This window comes from Micromesistius poutassou (genome assembly GCF_964030765.1).
Source record: "Micromesistius poutassou genome assembly, chromosome: 13".
NCBI lineage: Eukaryota > Metazoa > Chordata > Actinopteri > Gadiformes > Gadidae > Micromesistius > Micromesistius poutassou.
The window spans coordinates 15,735,999-15,755,210 of NC_140283.1; the positions used below are offsets into that span (position 1 = coordinate 15,735,999).

Genomic DNA, 19,212 nt, shown 5'->3' on the forward strand with positions numbered 1-19,212 from the left:
AACATTTAGATTTAGATTTAACATTTACATTTAGATTTAACATTTACATTTAGATATAACATTTACATTTAGATATAACATTTATATATAATTTTTAACATGGATTTTTTTTACATTTGAACATATTGTTGAAAATTACATATAACGTGTTGTTTTACATGAATTTCTGTCTCAAATGTGAGGAAAATGCGCTAAATGTGAGGAAAGTGAGCTAAATGTTGAAAATGTATCAGCTAAAAAAATGTAACCGAATTTTTACAAACGGCACCCCATAGAGGACAGACTCAATGAAAACGCAATTTAATTCCAACAAAGTGCGGTGAGCGAAAGTAGCTGATAACAGCTTTAAAAAATATAATGGCAAACAAACATTAGTGAGACAATGTTAATCAGATTATTGTCTGTAACATTGTCAGTATAACCTCCTGCTGTACTGTGTTTTGAAAGTTACAATAAACCACTCGAGAAGAACACTTGGTTTTGAGGTTTTGGTTTCCGGCCCAGGCTAATTTTTAAGGTAATTTAACTTCTTTAGTAACCCGATGGTGTGAGAACTAAGACGCAATCAAAAAGCAATTTCATCAAACCGAAATGAGGGGTGCAACAATTGCTAATAAAATCTTTAAAATAAATGGTGGCAGACAAAACGTTAGACAATTCCTACTCTCAAATAGAATTCTAACAAGCCCAGTACAACTTGATGTATGGAAGTGACAATACATAACAAACTCTGTAGGTGGCGGAGAAGTAAAAGCCACCTACAGAGTGTGTTATGTACGATCATTCAGAAACCCCATGTTATTTCCCATAGACATTTGACCGAGGGAACCGGGAGCCTCGGAGGCGGGACTTTTATTCTTCAGAGGTCTAAGTAGTTTCCAAGCTGTGGCGCCAAATGATTGACACACACGGGGTTTCCCATAGAGATTTGAAGTGGTTCGTTCTGTCGACAATCCACAACGTACTCTTCTATAAGCAAGACTCTCTTAAATGCAAGACTTCGTGACGTTTGAAACTCATGGAAATGTAAGTTACTTCGATTTTTGATATTGCATTAGTTATCAGGTTTTGAATAACCTTGTTAGGTTTCATGAAATACATCTAAACTGAAACTAGCATCTCAAGGACCTTGTGGTTGGGCTTTAGCCAAATAACATACAGTTAAAGAGTTGTTCAAAAGTTTCAACCATGCAACCAACTATATCATTCATTTGTTCACTTAATTTGTTATTATCGTTGTGCAACCAGGACTCTCGTATCGCAAGTTGTTTAATGAGAACACAATTCGGTGTTTACTTTTAGCTAGGCTAGTTGCACACGTCTTTTTTATGTAGACTAGCCTAGTCAAGGCCTGCGGTTCGATGAATACTTTTCTATTAGATGTAGGTACCCAATGTGTTCGCGTTATCCATACAGCATGGCCTTTTCATGCATTTTAATTGCCCATAGATAGGGTACACCAGCGGTCCCCAACCACCGGCCATTCAGATCTAAGCAGATCTTAGCTAGATTCCTGACCGGGCCTATGGCCGGCGGCGGAACCCCGACCGCGGAGCCCCCCGGCGGCGGAGCTAAGATCTGAATATTAGCCCCAGCTTGATGATTCGGATCTTAGATTATGGTAGGTGAAAAGTTTGGACCCCTGGGCTACACTATCCATTGGAAATTGACACAGTTTCTCGTCGGTGAGTTCGCCTTAGCACTACAGGCATCACGCACTTGGCACGTGATCAGACCACCAGCTCTGTCCTTGGAGTTGTTGGTCGTAGCACATTGAGACTAGTGCCGCGATCAGTCGACCGCCTATTCATTTTTGTTAAACGGGAGAACACTGTAAGTCACTGTATCACTGTAAGTTCACCTCCGCACAAGTCTGTGCGCTGTGCGCGCCCTGCTGGTTAATCTTCTATCCTCTTTCTTCCCCCTCCCCCCGCCTTCACTGCTTTGATATGAAAAATGGCTGAGGCAGGTGAGTCCTCCGAATCAAGTCGAGTATTTCAGTCCAACTGGTAAAGGAGTGTCAGGCTTTCAAACACACAAACCATAAAGCCTATGGACGCCTCAGAACGGACTAGTCAACGCGCTGCGGCATCACTCGGGCAGGTTGTAGCGCGTGCGTGTGCGTGTGCGATTTCAAAGTAACAAACTCAAAGCCGATGCATGCGTCCAAAACTATTCGTTCAAAACCAAATAAACAACAAAAACAGCGTCCCTTATTCGCTTTAAATACTTTATTTACCGCGCCGTATTAATTCCCAAGTTTTGAAAAGAAAAGAAAGTATTTGAAGCGAATAAGCGACGCTGTTTTAGATTTTTTTTGGGGGGGGGGGATTTGGTTTTGAATTAATAGTTTTGGATGCATGCATCGGCTTTGAGTTTTTGTTTGTTACTTTGAAATCGCATACGCTCGCAATACACACACGCACGAACACACGTGCACACACGTTCATTCACGCAAGCAGGCATCCACTACAACCTGGAGTGGCTGTAAATGCTTTTAAAAATGATAATGGCTATATTTGACAGGTTACAAATTCTCCCAATTTACTTACTATTCCTCTGTACATATTTGTTTTTTCCTGCATTTTACAGATTTGTGAGGAGTTTTTCTGCATTACAAAGATCTACTCGGAACATTCAGAGCTGCTGTAGAAAAATATGCGCCCCTACTGCTGAGTTTGTACCGCGCCCGAAAAACAGAGTTTGGCAAGGACCTGAAGGAGATACTGAGAAAGCTTGATGATGAGGTGTGTGTACAGTACCAAACAATACTTTTGCCCAGATGAAATTCAATCTGTTGAATTACAATTAGTCTTGCTATTATTAGAGCTATCTTTCTATTTTTTTCCTTTTTTCTTTGAGACCACCAACATCGTCAGACACAGCAAGAAAGCAGCCATGAAAGGACTTCCTGTGTTCCTACGTGAAGATCCTAATCTAATTTTCAAGCAGTGTCTTTTAAGTATTAATGGTCATTAATATACATTTTACAAGCATAGAGATACAATTGTAAAATGAAGATACTGTAATTGAAAATAGTAGTAAAAAGTAGAAAATCTGAAAGTTTATTTCTGTTTCGCCCTCGAGAGAGGGAAGCTTGAGAGAGGGAAGGGAAGTTAATTGCCTGTCTTATATAAGGTTATATGGTTGTTGTGAAATGAGTCCCTCTAGCGCATTTGACAGGGGTTTCAGATTATACCATGAGGAAGATGCTGCTTTGATATACAGGTTGTTGTCGGCAGATGTTAGACAGAGGCTACCTGCTTTGGCTAGAACTAGGGGGCTAGATCACAGCCATATCACTCACCACCTGTCAGGTCATTCTTTTGATACTAGTGATTAGGTCTAGGCCTCTACAGGCTGCAAGCTATTATTTTTCTTACAGTCCAAGTCAAATGTTCTGGGCCACATAACTACAAGGGTGATATACTCTTCTACATTGGGTTGGAACCGTTTCCTTGGTTTTGTGGACATTGCAGGTTATGCTGGTGAGCTGGCACGCATCTCACAGGGGTGAATTATACCATAGATTATAGATAGATAGATTATACCATGAGGGAAGATGCTTTTATTGAGCTGGCTCCTCTCTGCTCTTTTATCTGTTTAAATGTGTGCTATGCATGATGGTGGAAGTTCAGTTTGTATTATTTGTTTAAATTTCTTGATTGATGCTTTTGCCCAACAGAACGTAGAGTAGGTTTAAAGTTTAGGATCACTTTGAATTTTCTTGTTTTCAATGGAAACACACATGAGTTATCCTGCATAGGAAATATAGGAGACCAAATCCTGTCTTTATTCATTTTTTCCAGATTCATATGGCGGTCTTATCATGGTAAACTAGCTCATTGTCAGGTGTTTAACAGCGACACACACTCACAGACAGTAAAGAAAGACGGGTCCTAGCTGCTACACGCGTTTGATGTGCTCTCACCGTTCTCATGCACACAATTGTTTTTTTAATACATAAATTAAAGGCTTGCGGTTTGTCCACGATGCGGCCTATATGCGGGAAATTACGGTAGTGTAGTTTACATAGTTTTCATAGTTATCAGCCTACGTGCTGCTGAGAAGACCAGAGTTTTTTACAACACCCTCAGGGGTCGCATAGCTATTGGATCATGAGGAGATATTTGCTGAATGCTAGGAAATGTTATTTGTTTAAAGGTCCCATGGCATGCTATTTTATGGATGCTTTAATAAAGGTGTTAGTGGGCCCCTAATACAGTACTTGAAGACGTTCAAGAAATTCAGCCTTGGTGCAGAGTTACAGCCACTACGAGCCAGTCCCACAATGAGCTCTCCACAAACGTGCCGTTTTTAGAGACGGGTCAAGGTGGAGGGTGGGAGTGTGGCCCTGAGCAGCTTGCAGCCACAGTACCATGCGCTAGTGTTTACAGTGGAACACTGAACACTCCGGGTGCTCCGGCGGGAGTCCTGGAGCTCTATATCTAAATAATATCATATTATATTTAAATATCTATATAATATATATTATCATGGTCAAAAGCTGTTTGCTCCTCCGTATGATATTATGAATCTCAAACGACTGCGACGGGTTCTCAGACGCCTCTGGTTCTTCCACTTCCACGTCAATATTAAGTAGGCTACAGACTCAACGGAGAAAAGAAATTGAGGAGAAGGGGATTGTTGCCCGCGATTGTTGCACGGGGTTGTCTGCGTCGGGTTGGTTGAGAAGGAATTGGGATCCGCGACATGGAGGAGAAAAGGATCCGTCAAAGCTCCGTGGAACGCTGGCCGCCCAGCCCTGCTGCCACGGCAGCGGTCCGTCGGAACCCCGCTGCCCGCTGGCCACCCCCGGGGCTACCTGCTGAACGCTGGCCAACCCCGGGGCTGCCCGCCCAGCCCCGCTGCCCGCTACAGCGGGGCTCCGACGGACAATCCTAGGCAACAATCCTTTTTTCCTCCTTCCCAATTCCTTCTCAACCAACCCGACGCAGTCTAGTCTTTTCACCAAATGGGAGCTTTATGCAAGCTTGCGTTATTTTGTTCCATGTTATGCGCCATGAAGGCCGCCTCATACCTCCAGATCCGGACGAAATTCGTCCGTCCGTACTAAACGTTGTCTCCGGGACTACCCTTCATACCTCCGTCCGGTTTCAGTGTTATGGATGTTACGCAAAACAACCTCTAGAGGGCAGTGACTGTCGTGTATAAAATGACCGGCATCGATCGCAAACATAGTATCTGTAGAGGAGATGATTTTGCTCTGTGTCATCCGGCACAAAGTGTACGTGGCGGTGGCATGTGGCACCCCTCACCAACCTGCAGATTCTCTGCTCAAAATTTAAATTCAAAAACGTTTTATTGGCATAAAAAATATACATTTGCATTGCCAAAGCAGGTGAACAATAAAATTATAAGGTGAAGTATATAGTATAATATAAGTATAAAACGTTAAATACAAAATATATATACATATCAGTTATTATAGGCCTACTACTCTCGTGGTTGGACTTCTGCCTCTACTGCCGCCTCGAACTCCAGTGGTATTGCACCGGTTTGTCCGGAGCACTCCGGATTCGTAAGCTCAGAGGCGACGGACCCACTGACGGACGACCTCTGGGACCAGAGTGTCCGTATCCGTATTTACCGTAGGGTGTGAATGGGCCTTTACACCAACAGCGGAACGGTTATCCAAATAACAAAGAACACTTGCGTTACAGTGTGTGTCCTAGCTCATTGTCTGGCGGGCCAAATTCTCTGGGGCCAAATTCTCTGGGCGGGCCAAGCAGAGAAAGGGGAGGTAACATGGCCCCATATGACGTCATATGGGGCCAAGCCAAATCGAAGCGTTTCAGCGATCCTTTTTTCAAAGACGGCGCAAGATAGCTACTTCTCGGTTTACACCTAACGCAATTTTTAGCTACTGGAGGACCATAGGGAGGCTAGGGGAACTCAACTCCACAAATGTTAGAAAACCTCAAAGTGAAAATTTCATGCTATGGGACCTTTAAATGGCTTATTAATTCATAGGGCTCCTTTTAGGTATAGGCCCATTTGATTGTTGTTTCTGCTGATCAGGTGCACCAACCCATTGCAGCAGCAAATTTGATGATGGAGGTGTGATTGCTGCTCTGCAGCGGGTGCATCACATAGCCCTGGGCAGAGCCGTATATAGAGAGAGTTCTGCCAACTGAAATCATGGGTGCCATCTTGTAGACCCAAGTCAGCTCACTGTACAACGTCTGCCAATGGAACAAAGGTGGGATGTTGCAACAAATCGCTCATTATCATCATAAACTGTTTGTGAATGTTAAAAGGTTTCTCATACTTGGCTAAAATATCAACGCTTTTACAAATATATCACGTTGAACGTCTCGAGAAGACAGACAATTATGCCTACATCGCCTACAGGGCTCCAGACTAACTTTTTCACAGGTAGCACTGGTGCCACCTAGCTTTTCATTTAGTAGCACCAAAACAAATTAGGTAGCACCATATTTTTCTTTGTCTAGCGTGTTATTAATACATGACCTTATGTTTATGAAAGATTGACAAATAAATAGATAAAGAATAAAAATAAAGATAGATAAACGCCTTTAATTAAGCACATAACATGGAATATTTATATTTACACACACACACACACACGTTATTCTGTGTGTTTTTATAAGATACCTGGGCATGATGGCATTAAATAATTTAATTCTAAAGGAAATTATAATTAACCTATAGAGCATTTTTCCATATAGTTATTATCATTTGGCTATATGAAACAGAAATAAGACACATTCCTTACCTTCTGCATGGGCTTGTTCAACCACAATATGGCCAATAAGAATATTGCACGGTTTTCCATCTTCAACGATACGGGCATATATAATCTCGCACTCTTTGGATTTGTCAGTGGAACCGTCAAGCATGTACGAGAGGTAGGGGGCGGATGCGATTTTGTCAGCGGTCTTTCCCTTGAGTGTGTCTGCTATAACTCCCACAAATTGTGCACACGCAGTGTCGTTGGAATATGTGGGGTTGACGTTCAGTCCGTTCTTCATCATTTTGTGAACGGGAGTTCCTCTTTAGCGATGTTGTAGGCGGTGTTAAACTTGATCATTTTTTCATTCTCCGCCGACCGATTGGTCTCATCTATCCGATTAAATGAGGTGGGGAGAGACTGGGAGCTTCATGTGATGCAGCGGTCCCTGCACGTCTTGTGCTTTTGGCTTTCATTGTGTAATTTTAATGACTGAACTTTGAATTGTGTAGACCCGTTTACAAAATGTGTTTTGCCTGCAACGGACGGGCCACATGTCCTGCAGTACACACACCATGGTTTGTCCCTCATAACGCAACCACGGGAACTGCGCCAGCCATATTTGTGGCTAATACTTTACTTTATAAAACAATAATTTTTTCTCCCCACTGCCCCCCGCCTCTTTCGCAAACCTGTCACTGTCCTCTTCAGAAGAAGAATCTGAGATTCTTTTTGCTTCCTCTGCTAACCCTTCTCCAGCACCAACAACAGCCTCATTTGTTTCCTCCTCCGACACATTTTTCTTCTTGAAATAATCTACTATCGACCACTTCATATCTGCTCGTCCTCCTGCAAGTAGCACCGGAGCGACCTCATTAAATTTTAACTCACACCTTAAGAAATTAGGTTGCATATGCGACCTAATAGGTCGCACTCTGGAGCCCTGATCGCCTATCAGTGGAGCCGCGTTCACCTTACCTTCTCCGATAGCCGTCGCCGTGTAGCCTAGCCTAGCCTAAATAATTACTTATTGAGACAACTTCTTGGTTATTTATTTTAATCTAGACTATAAATATTTCTCCTAAACATCAAATTAACCCTTCTTGTAGCCTACTTAGGTGTCATGATCAGACTGTGTCTATTGTTAAAAGTTTGACTGATGACTAATGCCCAAGGGAAAAAAGACCATACACGTATGATTTTGTTTATCAATTAAAGAGTTGTTTTCTCTTTCATAAAAAATGAATCACACATTAGCAATATAAAAATAACTTTGGTTACTTCTTAGACTACATTCTGAATGTTTGCATTCAAATCCTAGCAGTACGCAATCATTTGTACAACATTTAAACACTCAACAGAAATTCATATTCAAATTACTACAGTGAAATCAGGGAAGAGCCATTAAAACATCTCAAATATTATGGTAAAAGTATACATTTTGTATTAGACAATCTTTAATATATTTACTTCTTACACTATATAGCATATAATACATTCTGAATACATTCTGAATGTTTGCATTCAGAGATGATTCAGAGATGGTTAATCTTCAGTCCGTTTTCGTTTGGTGGGTCTGCTGGGCGGTGTCGGTGGGGTGAAGACGAACAGTGTTGGGATGGAATTCGGCTTGAGCTTCCTAGCACCATCAGCTCTGTGACTAACTGTCTCATCGAAGTGGTCCTACAAACGGAGTCAGACATTTTAATGCAATTTCAGAAAGAAAGTAAATGATGGTAATGGATTTTTACAGAATGGCATCTAACCAATGCATAGTTATTGCATGGATTACATAAGCGCTTTGGCACCATGCTGTTTGCACTAGACTCTAGACAAGAGTAACAAATCTCTCCAGCAAACATGAACTGACCATGTATTATCTGTAACTCGAGAAATAGCTGACCAAGCAATGCTGCAAAAGGGCATTTGTTTGCAATATATCCACATGATTTCCGTGCAAAGTTAATCACAATCTTTCTGACATGCATGAACATAAACAAAGACAATGCAGCCGGTGTTTTGAAAGAATGCAGGGTAAAATGCGGCAGTGCAGAAAGATAGCACGTCAAGTAGGCTAGCCTTGCAATGATGTAGTATTAATAGTTGTCATTATTCTAAAAATTGCATAGATTTTCACAGAATGGCATCTAACCAGTGCATACTTATGCATACTTATGCATAAAAGAGCCTGGTGGAAAAATACAGACGGCAGATGCAGGTTGTTTGTCCCGGAGTTCAGTGCTAACATTAGCATAAAAAATGCGCAAAGAGCTAGCGAGCATCGTGTAGCTTAACACTACTAGGCTAAGTTCAAATCAAATTCACTTTGGTTAGTACTTTTTTCGAAGCAGGCCATGAATTGATGGGGTACAATAATATTTTCCAAATGTGTTTTCTTTACAAAGTCCATGATAGAAATGTTCTTACATCACACAACAAGGAAAAATTATTCGGCTTCCAGTTCATCCTTCTGACCCTCTGCTCCCACAATTTCCTCCTAGTAGGGTCCTGAGGGAAATGATGCAGACGTTTACCACGTCCGGGCCTTAGAGAGCAACCATAGGCTACACAACACGACATTTTCTTTCGAAAAGTAATGATATTACAGATATATATTCCTCTCTTGTAAGTTGTCGCACTTGCCTTGATAGCATGGCAATGACGATTGATTAATGTTTGGTCTGTAAGATGGCGTACACAAAACACGTGACTACCTTTGAACCAATCCACGACAGAATTGTCCTGAACGTTCTAAACAGAGTTGGCGGAACTCTCTCTATATACGGCTCTGGCCCTGGGAAGCACTTGTGCTGAGGGATAGTGGATGTCACATTTCCTACTCTGGCCACCTGTGATCGGTTCTTTTAAGCAATCTTACACAAGATGGCGTTCTTAAATGTTATTGGTACGCAAAGCACAGCCGTAGGAACGAGGCGCTTGCGCCGAGTTCCGAAGTCCTGTGCTTCAAGTACCAATAATGACATTCAAGAACACCATCGAGTGTAAGATTGCAAATCAATAACACAAACCATCTTCATTATCAACAATATTGTAAAATGTTTTCATATTGTGGGTTAATTTGCCCTCAAATTCAAGCTTTCTGCCCGAGTTCATCTCCATCAGAAAATAGTTCCTATAGTAAAAGCGCCTCGTTCCTACTGCGCAAGTGAAACAATGTAACAGTTGAACGTTGTTATGGAAACTAGGCTCATGAAAGTAGTTTCAGCTAGTTAGCGTAGCGATACTTTCTGTAATTAGGCACATTATTTTTGTCTGTTCTTTCACCAGGCATTTAAACACACTCTAGAATGGGAATTGACCAATCGGAGTGCTTGCTTAAACTTGTGTGTTATTGAATACCACATTAAGTCAGCTTTACAAATTTTCTAATTTTTCCCATGGACAGCACCAGATAGGCTTGAATGACGGGGATATGGATCAGTATACACCGGAATGGTCCTTCAACAACAAAGCTAAAATGACAGACAACTTCATATTGGATATGACAATCCAATTTGAGATGCCTGGCTCCCTACAAGACATGTAGTATGTGATGTGAGTTTGAATTGAAAATCATATTTCTTAATGTCCTCAAACAGGAAACTGATCCAGATGACGTGGCTGCCAAGGGAGTCACTGTGGGAATTCTGTATGTCCTGTGTGGCTGAAGCCTCATCCCCCAAGATCCAAAACATCGCACTCATCTTAGAGGAATCCATAGTAGTAAAGGACCTTCCGGATACTCCCATGGCCTACCTTCTCGGCCTCCTTTATGCACTCAATATTTCCTATCCGGAGGACCTTAAGTACACCTTTGAAACATGTGTTCCTGGATAATGGCCCAAAATGCTCTGTGTGCGATCTCTAAAGAAAAAGCTTTGTCTTGTCTAAACGTTGCAAAAAGAAAAGTGAAATAAAGAAACAGGTTTTCCCTCTTGGAGTCAGCTCTGATTAGCAGCTGTGAAATTTGACAAGTTCACATAATTGTTTTGTGTTGTGTTCTCAGACTAATTGCTGGTTAATAACTCAAAAGTTTGTCAAATGTGTGTTACACCCATTTGTAAGTTATGTAGTTCTTGCTAATAAGGCAACATGAAATTTGACATTGATTTATTTTATTTATATTTTTCTACATTGTTACATTGCTACATTGCTACATTGATTGTTCTAGCAAAATGTTAATGCAGAATGTATTTTCAAGTTAGACCTGTGAAGCCATGTGTCAAGACAGCTGTGAATGACATGTTATGTGAATTTTAACATAACTTTTTCATGTTAATTATCTTGATGCCCATAGTCATCTCTGACCAGCAGCTGGCAAACTAATGTTTTAAGTGTTTATCACACATTTTATTGTTTTAAATTGTATTTTAGATGCATCTGAGCAGGGATTATTGTTCTAGCATAAGTGTAACTGCAGAATGTTTTTCAAGTTATACCTGAATATTTGGCCATATTGTTGAATTTGAAATTCACACTTTGATCACTGACTAGCAGCTGTGAATGACATGTCACGTGAAATTTAACACTGAACTTTTTCATGTTAATTCTCTTGATGCCCATAGTCATCTCTGACCAGCAGCTGGCAAACTAATATTTTAAGTGTTTATCAAGTGAAGAATGGGGAGATCGCGCACTAGGGCTGAGAAGTTCCAAAAGTATTTTAAAAGCCGAAACAACAATTACAGGACACATAAACAAGGGGAAACGTTTCGGGTCCAGCCCTTCATCCGTGTTCCTTGTACCTGATGCGTCACAGGGCGCAGCGGCCTTTTATAGGCTCGCCTGCCAATCACCCAATCACCCCAAGACACGAGTGTGTTTGGGGTCACAGTGTATCCAAATCACCAAAGTTACACCACAGGTACTATAATATAATTATATACAAACATGTACAGGAGATATAACATTTGTATACAGAAACATTGTCACATTTTAATAGTGATACCATATTTAAATTTAAATTAAAAAAAAATATATATATATAAAACATAACAATATTTAGAAAAAGGTACACATCACCCTTATCAAAAGCAATATCATCATAGCACATTAGGTTATCTTGCGTCCATGTTGGCCTAGTCCATTATTCAACCAACTATTCTAATTACAACAGCGAACATGTTAAGGTAAATTTATCATTGATACCACATAGACGGTCTCCTAAGACCAGTTCAGACCAAAGATTCGCGACGCAACGAGACTCTTGGGACGTCGCAGGGGAAAAGTTGCAGCAGTGTGAACTGGTCGTCGCAAGGCGGCTGATGCCGTTGCAAGGAGTCCCCAAAGATTGAACATGTCAAATCGCCAGGTCCAATTTTAGAACGCAACGATGTGGCTATTTCTCTTCAGCTAATCAGGACACAGCACAACAATTTAGGCTTATTAAATACAAGTTGTAGATGCTAACGGTATTATCTTTGGTTTTACACCGCACTTATTTAACATGCCCTGCAAATGTATAAATCAGTGTTCGAATTACGTGGGAGCCAGAGGGAACTGAGCTTCCAAAAAGGCAAAGTCAAAAAACTGAGGGGTCTCATATCTGAAGGTGTCTGCCATATTTGGCATTGTAATTTCATCTTAAACAACACTCATCCATCCCCGTGCAGTCTCTTACCATTAAAGATGTTAGATTAAAATATAGGCTAGCCTACTATAGGCCTACGTCACGTAGACTGACTCATTTCACGGATTCCTGTGAGACCGGGTTGCCTTAATTACATCGGTCGCATTTGTCAGGTGAAAACTAAATGTCAAGGGAAAGAGGCGGTGGTTGAAAAAAGTATTTCGATCGCTTATTAAGTTCACTCGTGGCGTGTAATGATTTATTCGTTTCCCTGTATCATTTCCTTAATTTAGAAGACAGTTAAAAAATAATGATAAAAAATTATATATAAAATAAATTATATCCAAAAAAAATTATATAAAAAAAAAAATTATATAAAAAAAATTATTAAAAAAAAATTATAAATTAAAATAATAATAATTAAAAAAAAATTGGACCTGCGCACAAATGGTTTTTTTTGGACCTGCGCGCGCATCTTTTTTTTGGACCTGCGCACGCGCATCTTTTTTTGGACCTGCGTGCGCATCTTTTTTTTGGACATGCGCACGCGCATCTTTTTTTGGACATGCGCACGCGCATCTTTTTTTGGACCTGCGCGCGCATGTCCAAAAAAAGATGCGCGTGCGCATGTCCAAAAAAAAGATGCGCACGCAGGTCCAAAAAAAGATGCGCATGCGCATGTCCAAAAAAAGATGCGCATGCGCATGTCCAAAAAAAGATGCGCATGCGCATGTCCAAAAAAAGATGCGCATGCGCATGTCCAAAAAAAAGATGCGCGCGCAGGTCCAAAAAAAAACATTTGTGCGCAGGTCCAATTTTTTTTTATTATTTTTTTAATTTATAATTTTTTTATATAATTTTTTTTTATATAATTTTTTTTTCATAATTTTTTTTATATAATTTTTTTTTTAATCATTTTTTTAAGAATTTTTTTGATATAATTTTTTTTCATAATTTTTTTTTCCGATTTTTTAAATATCTTTTTTAAAATCTGTTTTTATATATTTTTTAATAATTATTATTTTTTAATTATTTAATAATAGGTAAGACCGCACGGGGATGGATAATGAGCGTTGTTTAAGATGAAATTACAAGGCAGACACCTTCAGATATATGAGAGACCCCCTCAGTTTTCTGACTTTGTTGCCTTTTTGGGAGCTTGGTTCCCTCTGGCTCCCACGTAATTCGATTTATACATTTCAGAGCTGCCAACTTGCACGGTTTCACCGTGTGACACACGTTTTTGCCTGCTTACACACGCCACACATCCAATTTCTCACGGCCAAAAAAACAAAAAACACGCGTCCCCCGTCCCCCCCCTCAATCCCGATCGTCGGTCCGTCCGTCCGTCCGTCCCCCACCACAGTCAACATTTACACCCGCGGACCCTGCTATAATGAATGCATTACAAGATTCTGCAGAATCTCACGCCAGTAATGTAATGCATTACTTAACTGGTCGTAGGAGACCATTCGGGAACCATGCCTATGTAGGTAAACAAATGATACGTCTAAACGTAGGAGTCTTTGTAGCGCGTTAAGACTGGACGTTATCGGGAAACCGGGCCCAAAGCTCTTCTGACTGCGCAGATTCCACAAGATGGATCATATCTGAAGCTGCTTCCAGGTTGCTTAGCAAAGTAAACATTCGTTGAAAAACACACAACATAAAGCATGTCAAATGTAAGCAACATAATTAATATACCTTTCCCATATCTGACCCAACTCTGTCTCTGGGACTTGCTGGTGGTTGACTGGTGTGCATTTACAGTTATGGTCAACATTATGACAGCCTCTAAACTCGCTTCAGTAAAGATATAAGACTATACAAGCTATAGTTATAGTAGGCACACAAAATATTACATATGCGTGTCCAGAAAAACGTGAGATTTCAAGACAGTTGACAGATAAACGGCCATCATTGGATCAAATCAATATTTAATATCGCGTCCATCAATCATGAAAAACAAATTTAAAAGCTACTGAATAGTAAAAAAAATAAGTTTAGTGAGTTTAGTGAGTTGAAGAGATTACTTCCAACGTGAATGATTCCTGTGCTTGGTCCTCCATTCGAGAACTTGATTAGCAGAATATAACCACAAGGTGTTGCAGTAGACTGTTTTATAGGCCTATTACAAGAATAAGCAGACTGTAAAGCACTGAAAACTACCAGCTTATATCAGAGGCACAATGGTAGTCTCCTATACTATATTCAATCTCCAAGTTGGAACTTGCAAACGCACAGCATGAAAGTAAATGAAAGACCAAAGTCTATAGGCTTGACAGATTTACAAGCCAAAAACTTTTTTATTTGAACAGAGGTTGAGCAGACTCATAAGGAAATTAAGGTAAAACATTAACAATCGGTTCCTTTGACAGCCACTTATCAATATAAATTTTGGTTAACTCGCCTTCACTTGACTTAACATCATGGAAGTAAATAAACCAACGCACTTAGAAGACCATGAAGAAACATCTCCACATTTATTCTGAACCTGCCTTCCATTCATCTTTGAGGTTTCTGCTACTGCAGTGTTTCAACCAGCTGTGTGTTGTGTTGTGTGTGTTCATATAAACCAACAGAATTCAGGCTGACAAGACCAACAGCTCAGCTCTGTAGCGGTAACCGTGTCGCTCTACTGCTTGCGTTTCCCTTTCCTCTGTTTGATGGTGAAGGTTTTCGTCGGCGGGGTACATGTCTGCGCCGCCGCCTTTAGATGACCTCTTCTTCTTCCCGCCGGCCCTCTTCCCCTTCTCCTTCCCCGCCCCACGGCCGCCGTACAGCTGCTGCGGGGTGTAGGACTCGCGCTTGAAGGGCGACGTGCGCGGCTCCGTCGCCGCCGCTACCCAGTTCAGCCGGTTGGGGTTCTTCTTGTTCCTGCTCTTCTTCGCCGCCTTCTCTTCCCCGCCCCGGAAGCACTCCTCCTCGTAGAACGCGCGTTTCTGTGGTGTGGCGGCGCCGGCAGTGGTGGTGGTGGAGGAGGAGGAGGGCGGAGCCTTGGTGGCGGGGACGTCACGCTTGGGCTTCCACTGGTTGGCGGCGCCGCTGACGGGCGTCGGCTTCAGCTTGGCGGACATCTTGGTCTTGAAGACCACGGCCGGCCAGCAGGGCGTGGGTGTGGGTGGGGGTGGAGCTGGAGCCGGGTCCCTCCTCCTGGGTGTTGGCGTTCTCCTGCTGCCGGTGGTGGTTCTTCTTCTTGTAGTCGTGGTAGTGGCTGGTCCTCTGCCCCTTCTTCGGTGGTCCCGGGGCGGTGGGGGGGTTTGGGTGTGGTGCCGAGCAGGCCGGCTTCCTCAAGTTCTGGACGGGGGGGAATAGTAAATAAAATCACAACGTTATTCAGTGGCATTCTGAAACTAGTGGGGTCAGGGTGCTGTGTGTCAGAGGAGAAGAGAGACAGAGCTTACCTTTGACCTTCCACTTCACCCTGTGCTCCCTCTGGTTGAAGTTGACAGGAGTGTCGTAGTGATTGATGAAGGGCGTGCTGGGGTAGGTCCCATTACACATCCGACTGATCTTGCAAAAAGGGCACACGCTCGCTATATTTTTTGATAATATTCATCTTTAGATCATAAATTTGATTCATTATTTGCTTTGGAGAAAATGAAGAAAGGGAGAGCAGGGTAAAGAGATAGAGGGAGGGACAAGAGGAGAGGATGCTGCGGTGCAGACTGAAGCGGCGACTCACGTGGCCAAAGTGGCCCTTTCTGGAGCAGTTGTAGTAGTAGGCGGGCGTCCTGCCCTGGTCCGGGGGAGAGAGACATAGAGCAGGGGAGAGAGACAGCGAGCAGGGGAGAGAGAAGACGCATATGAATAATCACAAAAAAAAGGCCTATCAGAACGACGCCACACTGCCTGTCAGAACACCCCTCCAGCGTCAGCGTGTTTAAAAGTGACATGTTATACCACTAGGTGTGAATGCGATTAGCCGTTGCAAGCCGTTTGAACAAGTAGGCGTGTCCACCTAGATGTGCGCTGGATAGATCAGTCTACCATCGTACATCTAGGTGCACACGCCCACTTGTGATTTTTAAAAAACGGCTCGTAAGGGCTAATCCCACTCCCACCTGGTGGTATAATATGTCGCCTTTAAGAGCAGGATGCTGGGAGTCCCACAGCCGGTTAGCCCTCTGCCGCTGTCACCCGATAGCCTCCATTAATATTTCACATCAATGACATCGTGTGACGAACATCTGCTTTCTGAAAAAAAAGCCTACTAGTAAACTAGGCCTAGGCTATTCACATGAAATAAAACAAAACATTGAGACCATTCCACAAAGCACACTGGGTAATAACAAATTCAACCCAATGGACTTGTGGTAAAACCACTCGTGGTCTCCACAAGTAACTTACAACTTGTAACTTGCAACTTACGTAACTTAGGGACTGTTGGTTATTTATTTTAAGACCCACCGGAGGGATTTGGACCTCTGATCAATTTATGCATAACCCCCCCCGGCGATATAATTTTATTTTGACATGACCCTGCAATCGACCCTGCATGACCCCCCCCCCCCACCGGACAATTCATCATCAACTCAATAAGTCACATCACAAATATTGAGGGACATATATGAAAGGATAAATCTAGTGATATATTCTGTCAACAAATTCCATGAGAAGACAAAAACCAATAGATAATTGATCCTACTAACAAGTATTAGTTGTGTATCCAAATCCTGATGTGGCATAAACATGGACACAAAGCATTTTCATATATATTTTGGAGTTGCCCCTCTGTAGATCCTATTTGGACCAACATTCACAGCATCCTGGAAACTTTTCAACCAAATAAAATTAAATGAATGTTCACCCACCAACCCATGGCCCATTTATTGTGTGTGAGAGCAGAAGCCAGCGTGCGAGTTCTCGGAGTAGATGCCCCGCAGCTCTCCTCTTTTCCCCTTTCCTGCAGCCTGTCGCTAAATAAAAACAGTCCTTGTTAGAGGGCCCCCCTTTATTTTCTATGGATTATCACATTGAAGAAACCCTTGGTGTCTAGAAGTCCTCTGGTCAGTATTCTACCCATAGAGATACTCACTGTAAGGTTCTATTTTTGTGTCTCTTGGGTTTTATTACTTGTAATTGCAATGTTTACTTGTGTCAGTTTTAAACGGCTACAATTATTAGTTATTAAATTATTTATATCCATATTTATTATTCTTTTACTACTGCATGAGACCATCATTACTGCCTTATGGATGCCCATGGAATACGAATAGGAATACATTTATTTTTATAAAAACTACTTGGTCAACACACTAGTCTTTGCAACAACTTCTACAAAAGTTTTAAAAACAAAACAAGTTTTCACTGCCATCTTTAGATAGCAATAACTGAAAGAAGTACTCATTACATTTCCATGCATAATTTTCATACCTGGTATGCAGTTTTTGAAAGTCACCCTGCACTCTCTAAACGTATCCAGAGTGTACATTTTGTAAAAGTCTGCCCTGTATTGTGCCGAGAACATGGTCCAGTTGGCAACACCAGTATAGCTATGACTGTTTTTGTAATCTTACTGTCAAGCCACAGAAAATGCACTTTTCTCTTGAAGTATTCCCTCTCCACCACTTCTCTGAAGCAGGAAGGCACATGGGACAGGGTCATTAGAGCTCTGTCTCCATCATGAAGAACGACCTCAGCAAAGATGATCTCCAACAGGCAAGATGGCAACTGAAACAAATAAGATTCTTCTATTGAATACATCATCTCCAGTTAGTATTAAGCCAAACAGCATTAATAGAAATACTGAAAGCATGAGCACTGAATGTATTCAATAAATATTATATTTCCCCAAAAAAGAAACACATGCAAACAAACAAAATCAAAAATAAATTATTAATAAATAAAAGACCTGCTCAATACATGTTGCCAACTCCTGCTCCTGCTCTCTTCCATGTGTCATGGGCTCTATCCGTCTTCTCTTCCTATGTAGAAATGTCAAAGGGGTGACATTAGCAAGATGCTTTTCATGTAGGAGGGTTTGACGGTACACATGGTTTGGTTCATATTTCGGTTTAAGAGTCCATTTGGTACAGGAAAACAAAGTTATTATTGTTGACAAAATCCTCTTGCTGGGGACTAATACAAACTACAGTACCTTTCCTGTTCCTTTAAGCCCCCCCCCCCCCACAGAAACACATCATAGTTATCAAGTAAGAAGTTGTTCATACATTTGGTGTTCAATGTTGTCTAACAGAAGCTGGCACCACCATCTCCTTATATGTGGCATATCATGCTAGTAGATGAAGAAAGATGTCATTGTAGTTTCAATCCTAAGATCTGTACATTAACAATTTCAGATTTAAATTGCTGACCTGAGTGAAGTCGAAGGTCCAGTCCAGTGCCATGTACAGTGCGTACTGTAATCCATATTATAAACAACGGTTAACATTCTTTTCATATGATAGAACAGTTGATACAGTTGTTATGTTATTATGTTTGATGCCGAGGTGCACAATCCCATCACTTATTTATCACTTACCATTAGCATGAACACGCCACAGTCTGCGCTGCCTGCTTGTTCTGGAATATTCTGATAAAAAAGCCAGAAGTTATTGACAACTCAATTATATTTAAATATATTTAATACAATTACATTTCTTAGTACTATTCAAATGCATAGCACATTTCACAAGGCATATATAAATCCAAAATTTCCATCACCTTGTTTGAAACAAATGCCCAGGATCCTGGCACTATCTTTGCGGCAATGGTGCTATAAAAGACAAAAGGATAGCATGGTGAAATACACTATTAAAGACCTCACATGATTTTGATGTGACGTGACATTTGTGGTCAACATTTTAAGCCATTTAAGCCTGCTTAATTAATTGGCTTCCATTATTGGTTTAAGCAACAGTGGAGCAGGTGTGCATAGTATGACTCCAGATTGTGCTACTTTGATCACCACAAATGTAATGAACAC

General features: G+C 41.4%; 1 protein-coding gene across 1 annotated transcript; it reads right to left on the reverse strand.

The window, feature by feature from the left end:
* Positions 1 to 14,861: 14,861 nt before the first annotated feature.
* LOC311356972 (uncharacterized protein) lies at positions 14,862 to 15,794 on the reverse strand. Its single transcript, XM_084476837.1, has 2 exons — positions 15,689 to 15,794; positions 14,862 to 15,581 (listed from the first exon to the last, which is right to left on the reverse strand). The coding sequence occupies exon 2, from the start codon at positions 15,359 to 15,361 to the stop codon at positions 14,870 to 14,872; it is 492 nt and encodes a 163-aa protein (XP_084332963.1). The 5' UTR covers positions 15,362 to 15,581; positions 15,689 to 15,794; the 3' UTR covers positions 14,862 to 14,869.
* Positions 15,795 to 19,212: the final 3,418 nt, after the last annotated feature.

Bases quoted from the DNA above. Each gene is read 5' to 3' on its own strand.
- LOC311356972 (XM_084476837.1), bottom strand. From the start codon at position 15,361: ATGTCCGCCAAGCTGAAGCCGACGCCCGTCAGCGGCGCCGCCAACCAG.